The sequence below is a fragment of the Triticum dicoccoides genome, chromosome 4B (genome assembly GCF_002162155.2).
Source record: "Triticum dicoccoides isolate Atlit2015 ecotype Zavitan chromosome 4B, WEW_v2.0, whole genome shotgun sequence".
Taxonomy (NCBI): Eukaryota; Viridiplantae; Streptophyta; class Magnoliopsida; order Poales; family Poaceae; genus Triticum; species Triticum dicoccoides.
The window spans coordinates 361,981,083-361,992,087 of NC_041387.1; the positions used below are offsets into that span (position 1 = coordinate 361,981,083).

The window sequence follows — 11,005 nt, forward strand, 5'->3', positions numbered from 1 at the left end:
CTGGAGAAAGAGTTTCTCTCGAAAGAAGTAAGTGGGAGGAAAGTAGAGCTTGATGAAGTATTGCCTCTTGAACCGGAAAATGGCGCAACTCAAGAAAATGTTCCTGAGGAGCCAGCACCGACTAGAGAGGAAGTTAATGATAATGATCAAGATACTTCTGATCAAGCTCCTACTGAAATTCGAAGGTCCACAAGGACACGTTCCGCACCAGAGTGGTACGGCAACCCTGTCTTGGAAATCATGTTGTTAGACAACGGTGAACCTTCGAACTATGAAGAAGCAATGGCGGGCCCGGATTCCGACAAATGGCTAGAAGCCATGAAATCCGAGATAGGATCCATGTATGAAAACGAAGTATGGACTTTGACTGACTTGCCCGTTGAACGGCGAGCCATAGAAAATAAATGGATCTTTAAGAAGAAGACAGACGCGGATGGTAATGTGACCATCTATAAAGCTCGGCTTGTCGCTAAGGGTTATCGACAAGTTCAAGGGGTTGACTACGATGAGACTTTCTCACCGGTAGCGAAGCTGAAGTCCGTCCGAATCATGTTAGCAATTGCCGCATTCTATGATTACGAAATATGGCAAATGGACGTCAAAACGGCATTCCTTAATGGTTTCCTTAAGGAAGAATTGTATATGATGCAGCCGGAAGGTTTTGTCGATCCTAAGAATGCTGACAAAGTGTGCAAGCTCCAACGCTCGATTTATGGGCTGGTGCAAGCATCTCGGAGTTGGAACATTCGCTTTGATGAGATGATCAAAGCGTTTGGGTTTACACAGACTTATGGAGAAGCCTGCGTTTACAAGAAAGTGAGTGGGAGCTCTGTAGCATTTCTCATATTATATGTAGATGACATACTTTTGATGGGAAATGATATAGAACTCTTGGACAGCATCAAGGCCTACTTGAATAAAAGTTTTTCAATGAAGGACCTTGGAGAAGCTGCTTATGTATTAGGCATCAAAATCTATAGAGATAGATCAAGACGCCTCATAGGTCTTTCACAAAGCACATACCTTGATAAGATATTGAAGAAGTTCAATATGGATCAATCCAAGAAGGGGTTCTTGCCTGTGTTGCAAGGTATGAAATTGAGCTCAGCTCAATGTCCGACCACGGCAGAAGATATAGAAGAGATGAGCGTCATCCCCTATGCCTCAGCCATAGGTTCTATTATGTATGCCATGCTGTGTACCAGACCTGATGTAAACCTTGCCGTAAGTTTGGTAGGAAGGTACCAAAGTAATCCCGGCAAGGAACACTGGACAGCGGTCAAGAATATCCTGAAGTACCTGAAAAGGACTAAGGAAATGTTTCTCGTTTATGGAGGTGACGAAGAGCTCGTCGTAAAGGGTTACGTCGACGCTAGCTTCGACACAGATCTGGATGACTCTAAGTCACAAACCGGATACGTGTATATTTTGAATGATGGGGCAGTAAGCTGGTGCAGTTGCAAGCAAAGCGTCGTGGCGGGATCTACATGTGAAGCGGAGTACATGGCAGCCTCGGAGGCAGCACATGAAGCAATATGGGTGAAGGAGTTCATCACCGACCTAGGAGTCATACCCAATGCGTCGGGGCCGATCAAGCTCTTCTGTGACAACACTGGAGCTATTGCACTTGCCAAGGAGCCCAGGTTTCACAAGAAGACAAGGCACATCAAACGTCGCTTCAACTCCATTCGTGAAAATGTTCAAGATGGAGACATAGAGATTTGTAAAGTACATACGGACCTGAATGTAGCAGATCCGTTGACTAAACCTCTCCCTAGAGCAAAACATGATCAACACCAGAATTCCATGGGTGTTCGATTCATCACAATGTAACTAGATTATTGACTCTAGTGCAAGTGGGAGACTGTTGGAAATATGCCCTAGAGGCAATAATAAAAGCATTATTATTATATTTCCTTGTTCATGATAATTGTCTTTATTCATGCTATAATTGTGTTATCCGGAAATCGTAATGCATGTGTGAATAACAGACACCAACATGTCCCTAGTGAGCCTCTAGTTGACTAGCTCGTTGATCAACAGATAGTCATGGTTTCCTGACTATGGACACTGGATGTCATTGATAACGAGATCACATCATTGGGAGAATGATGTGATGGACGAGACCCAATCCTAAACATAGCACAAGATCGTATAGTTCGTTTGCTAGAGTTTTGCAATGTCAAAGTATCTTTTCCTTAGACCATGAGATCGTGTAACTCCCGGATACCGTAGGAGTGCTTTGGGTATGCCTAACGTCACAACGTAACTGGGTGACTATAAAGGTAGACTACGGGTATCTCCGAAAGTGTCTGTTGGGTGACATGGATCAAGACTGGGATTTGTCACTCCGTATGACGGAGAGGTATCACTGGGCCCACTCGGTAATGCATCATCATAATGAGCTCAGAGTGACCAAGTGTCTGGTCACGGGATCATGCATTACGGTACGAGTAAAGTGACTTGCCGGTAACGAGATTGAACGAGGTATTGGGATACCGACGATCGAATCTCGGGCAAGTAACATATCGATAGACAAAGGGAATAGCGTACGGGGTTGATTGAATCCTCGACATCGTGGTTCATCCGATGAGATCATCGTGGAGCATGTGGGAGCCAACATGGGTATCCAGATCCCGCTGTTGGTTATTGACCGGAGAGTCGTCTCGGTCATGTCTGCTTGTCTCCCGAACCCGTAGGGTCTACACACTTAAGGATCGGTTACGCTAGGGTTGTAGGGATATGTATATGCAGTAACCCGAATGTTGTTCGGAGTCCCGGATGAGATCCCGGACGTCACGAGGAGTTCCGGAATGGTCCGGAGGTAAAGATTTATATATGGGAAGTCCTGTTTCGGGCATCGGGACAAGTTTCGGGGTTATCGGTATTGTACCGGGACCACCGGAAGGGTCCCGGGGGTCCACCGGGTGGGTCCACCTGCCCCGGGGGGCCACATGGGCTATAAGGGGGTGCGCCTTGGCCTAATGGGCCAAGGGCACCAGCCCCACATAGGCCCATGCGCCTAGGGTTTAAGGGGACAAGAGTCCTAGGAGGGTAAGGCACCTCCTAGGTGCCTTGGGGGGGAGGGAAACCTCCCCTTGGCCGCCGGCCATAGGAGATTGGATCTCCTAGGCTGCGCACCACCCCCCCTTGGCACCCCTATATATAGTGGGGGAGAGGAGGGACTTCATACCTGAACGCCCTGGCCTTTGGTTGCCTCCTTCTCCCTCCTCAACACCTCCTCCACCTCCATAGTGCTTAGCGAAGCTCTGCCGGAGTACTACAGCTCCATCAACACCACGCCGTCGTGCTGCTGCTGGTGCCATCTCCCTCAACCTCTCCTCCCTCCCTTGCTGGATCAAGAAGAGGAGACGTGGCTGTTCCGTACGTGTGTTGAACGCGGAGGTGCCGTCCGTTCGGTGCTGGTCATCGGTGATTTGGATCACGTCGAGTACGACTACATCATCACCGTTCTTTTGAGCGCTTCCGTGCGCGATCTACAAAGGTATGTAGATGCATCTGATCACTCGGTGCTAGATGAACTCCTAGATGATCTTGGTGAAACGAGTAGGAAATTTTTTGTTTTCGGCAATGTTCCCCAACACGGTCAACACGAGGCAGGCGGGATCTGGCGATGCTTGATGGAGGTGGCGCGGGCAGCAGGGCGAGCGGGTCGCGGGTCACGGGAGCCAGCGGTGGGGCATTGGCGGATCTAGCCGGATCTCATCGGGGACAGTCCGGGGTTGGCTGGATCCGGCGGTCGAGCTCCATGGCAGCAGCTATGGCGGCCCTGGAGAGAGAGAGAAGAAGGTTAGGGGAAGAGCAAGGGAAGGAGAAGGCAGGAGAGGGGCGGGGCTGCGCTGGCCTGGGTCGCTGGAGACGGCTAGCTCCGGTTGGCGCTCGCCGGCGGGGTCAAGGTCCGGAGGTGGGGCGCCGAGATCGGGCTCCTGAGGCGAGGCGCAGGGGAGCGGCGCCTGCGCGGCGAACGGCTTTGTCGGATGGGCCTTGCGGGCCTGCACCGGTCAGGCGGGCCGCGACGGTGGGAGGAGCTGTGGAGGCGACATGGCAGGCCGCGGTTGACTGCAGGGGCGCTGGCGGCGGCGAACCCGAGGTGGGAGGAAGCTAGGGGTAGGGTTTCCAGAAATGGATGGGTAGGAGCTGCTTAAATAGGCAGAGATTAAGGTTAGAGGGGGATTTTGGGGGTTTCTGAGCCCTCCGATCGTGATTCAACGGTCCGGCTCGGAGGGGGGGTCTAGGTGGGCTTCAGGTGGGTTGTGTAGAGGGGTTGGGCTAAGAAAAGAGAAGATAAGTGCATCCCGGCAAGGGTTTCCGGAGACCGAAAACACGTGATGTTTAACCGGCGAAAATGCAACGGTTGGGCTATCAAACGAGCTCCAAATGTGACGAAACTTGGCAAGCGGTCTACCTACAATATAATAAGGCCGCACGCTAACTTTCGCCCCATTCCAAGAACATTTTTATGCCACTTGTAAAATAATATTTCGGAGGTGCCGCGGGCGCGTGCGAGTGTGGTTAAGCTCAGAACGGACAACGGAGAGAACGGGGGATCGGGCAACTACGAACGGATGCGAGTTTTGAAAAACATGCGGATGGAATGCACATGATGACATGACAAAGTGCAACACGCAAGCGAATGACATGACAACGATGGCGAATAACTGGAAGAAATTTGGCGCATCGGTCTCGGGGCGTTACAAGTTCACCATGCATGCCTTGGCGGACACCCACGGAAGGTTCACAGAGCTCTCGGTGGTGTACACCAACAACCCGGTCTCGGTGGAGCACTCCATCCACATCATGGAGCTGTTGCTTGCCGAGGATAAGTACAAGGTGGTCGAGTTCGACCTCGAGTACACCCGCGCTCTTGTCGGGTCTCGTCCCAAGGTCGCCGTCGCCCAGATGTGTGTGCGCAACAACGTCCTCGTCTACCACTACTGCCTGGCCACAAGGCCTTGCGAGCGCTTCGCCAGGTTTGTCAATAGCCCCCACTACATGTTTGCTACGGTGGACATCACCAATGTTGTAAGGGTGCTCAAGAATTTGGGCATCGCCTGCCAGAATCTTGTCGACATCCAAGGCCAATACAAAATCTGGGGCAGCAAGGAGCATGAGAAGGACTCACTAGTTCACCTTGCCGAGGCCATCATCAACCCGTACTACAGAGACATGAAGGATTCCTGCAACAAGGACAAGCGTGCCTGGCACTTAGCCTAGATGGAGAAACTCGACAAAGCTCACGTCGTGTACGCGGCCAAGGAGGCGTACACGATCTACGACATGCACATGCGGATCATTGACATGAAGAAGTGCCTCCTTCCCCAAAACGGCCAGAGATCCATCCGAAAGCAGAGCAATGGTAAGCGTTGTTGCAACAAGAAGTAGATGATTAGATCCTCGTTTCTCCTAGTTTAGTATGCATGTAATTGCTTACTGTGGTGTGTGGAAATATTATGTCTGTAGTCACTTGTGTAATTGTATGCTTAATTTGGTTATGCAATGCTGTCTTTTTAAGTATATATGTTGATGCTCTGTAGACAGAGCGTATATATTGTGTGGACAAAGAAAATCACATTACACACGGACTAAACAATGGAACCCGTCGGTGATGTTTTCATCGATCACTCATAATTGTATACCACCAATAGTTTTCTCACAACACACACGGCTTGTTAACAAGAATCGTCTGTGTTGTTATCGGTCTTCCCACACGTTTCCGATTACAGACTTGTTTGCCGCGTATCACACACATCTTGTTAAGTTAAACCGTTTCTGTTCTCTTGGCTCAACGCAAACAGTTCATCCGAGTGAACTATATGCCGTATATCGCACACACCTTCATCTGGCTGCCCATTTCTGTTGTTCTGCCTCATCACAAATAGTTTATCCGAGTGAATTGTATGTCGTGTATCGCACACATCTTCATTTGCCTGCCCGTTTCTTTTGTTCTGCCTCATCACAAATAGTTAATTAAACTGAACCGTATGCCCCACATTGCACATGAAACTAAAATCTGAACTGTGTTTGATGTATCCTTCATCGCAAACATTTGCATCTTTTTTGACGGTTATTTTACATCGCTGTTCGCGATTAATGCATCACACACAGCTTCGTCAAAGGGTCTCTGATCATAGTGTCGCGTTAGCAGCATCCTACAGTAGTGGTGAGTAACTTGATAAGCTTGTACTAGGCCCTAAGTTGACGTGGCCGGTGCGGGTGTACCCGAGGCGTATGTAGGACCACATACATGCATAGCATCCCCTAGCTGGCGTTGATGTGACTGGTTCTTGAATATATTCCACATATAGGCTAAATAAGTTCAATTTGTTTATCAAGAGACAGATATGCAGATAAAAGCACCGCAATTATGGAATATGCAAGACATAGAAGGACCCCAGTTTCATAACAGCCTAATTTTTTTGGGACGGCCCATTATCTTCGATTAAGGAAATTCTACAAATTTATATTTCATTTGCTGCTTTGAAATAATATCGTGCATCTTCGTGAGTAACTTTAATGATTTGGTTTTGCATAGATTTATACAAAGATTTGCTCATAGGGACATGTGTGGTGATAATTATGTATTTTGAAGAAAGTTTTTTTTTCTTAGGAAGCAAAGGTAGTAGATTTTGATCCAAACACAATAATAATTTTCTTTCTCAATTGCTTCCGCAATATATGGAAGTGGCTTAAATTTGATCAATAATATGGTGAAACTTATAGGCCAGTGTCGCATGTAAATATAAATCGTATCATTTTTGTTTTTCAAGGATGAACATTGCATGACAATAGTTTCACACCGAAGAAAATGTGAGGGAGGCAGAAGCAGATTGTGCACGACGGTGGGTAAACTATCGAGTGCCACGTAAACTCTTAACTTCATTTTATAATATCCATTGCAACACACGTGGTTTTTTTGCACGCAAACTTTTCATAAACAACATACTCCCTCCTCTCCGGTTTATAAGGCTCAATTTTAAAATCTCTCCAATCGAGATAGAAGAGTGGTGAGATAAATTTTGCAGTTTGCACAAGTACTTAATTAGTATGCTCATTTTTCTTAAAAAGTTATGTTTACCGTTGCATTAATTATAGCGAATACATGCATGGCCACTAAATTTTCATGAACTTCTACATGCATTGATGAATTTTCTCTTGATACTACTTGCATCGGGTGATTTAATGCAGCACAAAATTCAAACATGGGATGGTAGTAGAATTGAGACTTATAAAACGAAAAAACAAATTTTTTAGATGAGCCATATAAACCGGAAAAGAGGAGATATGTATACGACGCAAAGCCGATAGTACTAAAATAAGAACATACGTGGCCCCAGTCCAGAGAACCAGATCACAGATCGCTCTGGCGGCTGGGCCCCTCGTCGCTCGCCGTCTACCCACTGGATCGTCGTGGGCAGGCGACCTGTGGTCCGCCTGTAGGCGAGAGTGAGGGCGTGGACAACCCCTGGAGGCAATGGCGGCGGAGGCCGAGGAGGAGGTGCGGCTGGAGGTGGAGGCGGTGGCGGCGGTGTACGGAGAAGACTGCCGCGTGTACTGCGACTTCCCTCCCCACCTTGTCGTCCACGTTCGCCCCAACACTGCCGACGACTCCTCGCAGCAGGTTCGCCTTCTCCACATCCCCTCCACATCCCCTCCACATCTAGACCGGCTTCACGGCATCCGATCCCTCCGATTGGTCAGTTATTTGCGATTAATTACATGGCCCGTGCGGTTGATCGATTGTGAAGCAGCTGAGTCTGGAAGTCAGCTGTGGTTAGTGGCGGTCGCGTTGCTGCTTCAGAACCCTAGCACATAGTAGTTTTTTTTTTCTTTGGCGATGATAGCATATAGTGTTAGTCCTCTCGTTATTAGTTAGTTATAAGCTACTAGTTCTCTAAGGATGTTTAGTGCTTATCGCGTTAGTTCTGATCAACTGCTAGGTTCTTAGTCACCGAGTCGGGATGCCTCTGATCAGTTATTATTATCTATGCCATAATCGCTCTAATGCTTCTGTAGAGAAAATGCAGTTCACATAAAAAAAATCCCCTTACAGAGTTATACTTAGTGCAGTGTGCGCAAAAAGCTTAATCGGTTTATTGTTAATAACCTTTTCATGTAATCCTTGATAATTCTTTTTTTAAGATGATAGTATTGTAAGTAGAAATTTAACCGTTTCATCAATGATATTTGCTCTTAATCTATCCAGTAATAATTAATTTGAGCCAACAACCCATGCTACCACTGTAGTGGTAAGTTCATGTTGATACAGACATTCATAGTATTGCACTAGTAAGATGCCTGTACAAATGCACGGAACACTGAAATGCATTGATCCAAGAGTTGTTTATTTGACAAAAGTACGTGGGGGTAATCTCATGTGTACAAATATCAATAAGTTTCTTCGGATATTATTTCTTCTCTAGAGCTCACAAGCATCCGAGTGAATAGTAAATGTAGGCAAAATAGATAAAAAAAAAATCTTTTGCAAACAAAAGCATTCAAGTGTTCAACCTGCATCCAAAACTTTTGAAGAAATAACACTTATTGTGCTTTGTAAAAAATGAGCTTTAAGAATAATTTTCTGAGTATCGATTTTGTTTATTTTCTCTAGACCACCATGAATGTAACTCAGGATGATTTGGAAGGGGGCAGAGGAGATGGCGAGGAGGAGCGGGTCGCGGTGGTGGTCGGTAATGCAGCCTGAGAGAAGGGATGAGAGGAGTTGGGGGCAGACGGGCGCCGAAAGCAGCGACCTCTCTAGATCCTTCTTATTTTTTCCTGAGATGGCTAGATGAGGTGAGTGGGAGAGATGGCTGAACGTGAGAGGCAGGGGGTTATCTACAAACGAGGAGTGGAGTACGGGGGTCTTTTTGCAAAACTGACATAGTTTGTCTCAGATGCGTTGGATGTAAATCGAACGGTTGTAAATGAAGGATGGCAGGCACACCATCATCACCAACTCAGTTTTTTATAGGAGTAGAGATATGATACTGAACGAATACATAACTGCCAGCCACACCTACATTACTTCCACCTTGGTGCTGCTAAAGTGGCGGTGGCAGGGATGGGGTGTTTTTGGGAGGCCATAGTGGATGCGATCCACAAAGGGATAAATATAGGTTTTTCTAATGGGAAAAAGGAAGGGTAAGTAGGGGAAATACGGAATAAGGGGAGGTTGCGAGGAGGAAGGGGAGGCAATGGGGTGGCTAGTGAATCCAAAGTGGAAGCGACGTGAAAAGTTGTGGTCCTCGTATGCCAAGTCACAAAGAAGCCCACATTTGTCCTCATATGTATAAGTATTTTGGCTCGTTGAACTTCAATCAATGATATGATAGCCAGTAATTGTCAGCATGTCCATGATTCGGGTTGAACAAGTTAGGTTAAAAGCTGTTCTGTCTTCCTACCATGAGCTTTCAAGTATTAATAATTGTTAGTTGTGGCATTAGTTTGGTTGTACTGTATATTTGATCTTCTTTATATATGAATCATGTGTTCGTGGCATCCAATTGCAAAATTGTACTGTTGACCAATATCACCTTATCTTTTTATTACTTGCCTCTGTTAAAAGGGGTTATACAGATTTATTCGTATATCAATATCCGCTTTCTCCTTTTCAGTTCGTGGAACTCTTTCTTGGAATTAAAGCATCCTCCCAGGTATGAACCTGTATGGGTTACCACCTTTCTAGATTTTGATATATCTCCCATCTAACTTCTTTGTTAATTTGAACTAAAACCAGTGACTCTTATTTTGGAATGGAGGGAGTACCTCTCTATTTTGGAAACAGATCTTCAACTGATTGACTTACATTGTTTTTCTTTATGTCGTGAATTCGAATAGGTTATATTTCCTTTGTTTCTCTTAGAACCTTGTTTCGTTATTTGCCTTGCTCTGTATCCTAAATGTGTGCATCATTACTTGTTAGTCCGTTCATCTTTTTTTTGCTTAGGAATAGCTGTACAATTATTTGGAGTTAAGTTGGTCAGCCATTTGAAAAATAATACACGTGAGTGGTAACTGCTTTTGTACAAGGTACATTATATCCATTTGCTCTACTAAATTTCTTGATGACATGCATACATCTTGCTGTTTTGGAAACTGCTCATTCTTGGGAATAATGCTATATCTTTCCTGAAATGGTTCACTGTATTAATGTCTTGAAATCAGTAAGCCAGTAATAAGGTTGCATTTCATCACATTGAGACAACATTCTAATTTGTGCTATCGTAAGTTCAGAAGAAGGTGGATGAAACCTGAAGGATCAGCACCTCTTGGTTCAAACAACCTTTCACATGTGTTACTTAATTTCTGGAGAAACTGCAAAATTTCATTCCAAGGCTGAATGCCTAAATGTTGATATCTAGCATGCTTGTAAATTTACATCATGAATCATTTTTATGCCGCTACCTTTCTCCCAGGATTTTTATCTCCTTAGTAAGTCTACCTGTTCACAATGGTTATGTATTGTCTCAATACTAATTCATTACATTTTATGGCATTGTACTTGTAGTATCCAAAAGAACCACCTCATGTTTATGCTGTGGAAAGTAAGGGCCTCGATGAGAATAGACAGGCATATCTTATTAGCAGTATCCAAGACAAGGCAAAAGAGCATTCCTACTACCCAATGCTTGTGATTCTGTGTGAGGTATTTCCTTGTTTCTTGCATTCTGTACAGTAGACTAGCAGTGAACAAGACTTGTTCCATATCATAATGTTCAAGAGGATTGCATTTAACTCAAGAGTCAAAGTATTTGATAGTCGCATACGTGTTTGGAGTGCCCCATGTGTGTCGGGCCCAGTGTTGGACTGATTGAAATATTCAGTAGTACACACTCACAACAGCAGGGGATAGCAATTATAGAGGTTGATCGTGAGGAATTTAGATGGATTTCTGTTGAATCGAGGGAGTGGTACCTCCAGACTGGATCAAGCTTTTGTCTGGTGGCTCGCGCGAGTGTGTCACTTGTGTGGTGGCTTGCACGGG

General features: G+C 45.7%; 1 protein-coding gene across 1 annotated transcript in view; it reads left to right on the forward strand.

The window, feature by feature from the left end:
* Positions 1-7,361: 7,361 nt before the first annotated feature.
* Positions 7,362-11,005, forward strand: part of LOC119296158 (E3 ubiquitin-protein ligase RNF25-like) — a 57,175-nt gene continuing 53,531 nt past the window's right edge. Inside the window, exons 1-3 of the mRNA XM_037574545.1 lie at positions 7,362-7,639; positions 9,636-9,674; positions 10,529-10,666. Of these exons, the coding sequence (XP_037430442.1) occupies positions 7,493-7,639; positions 9,636-9,674; positions 10,529-10,666 (324 nt within the window). The 5' untranslated portion in view covers positions 7,362-7,492. The remainder of the gene's footprint in view (positions 7,640-9,635; positions 9,675-10,528; positions 10,667-11,005) is intronic.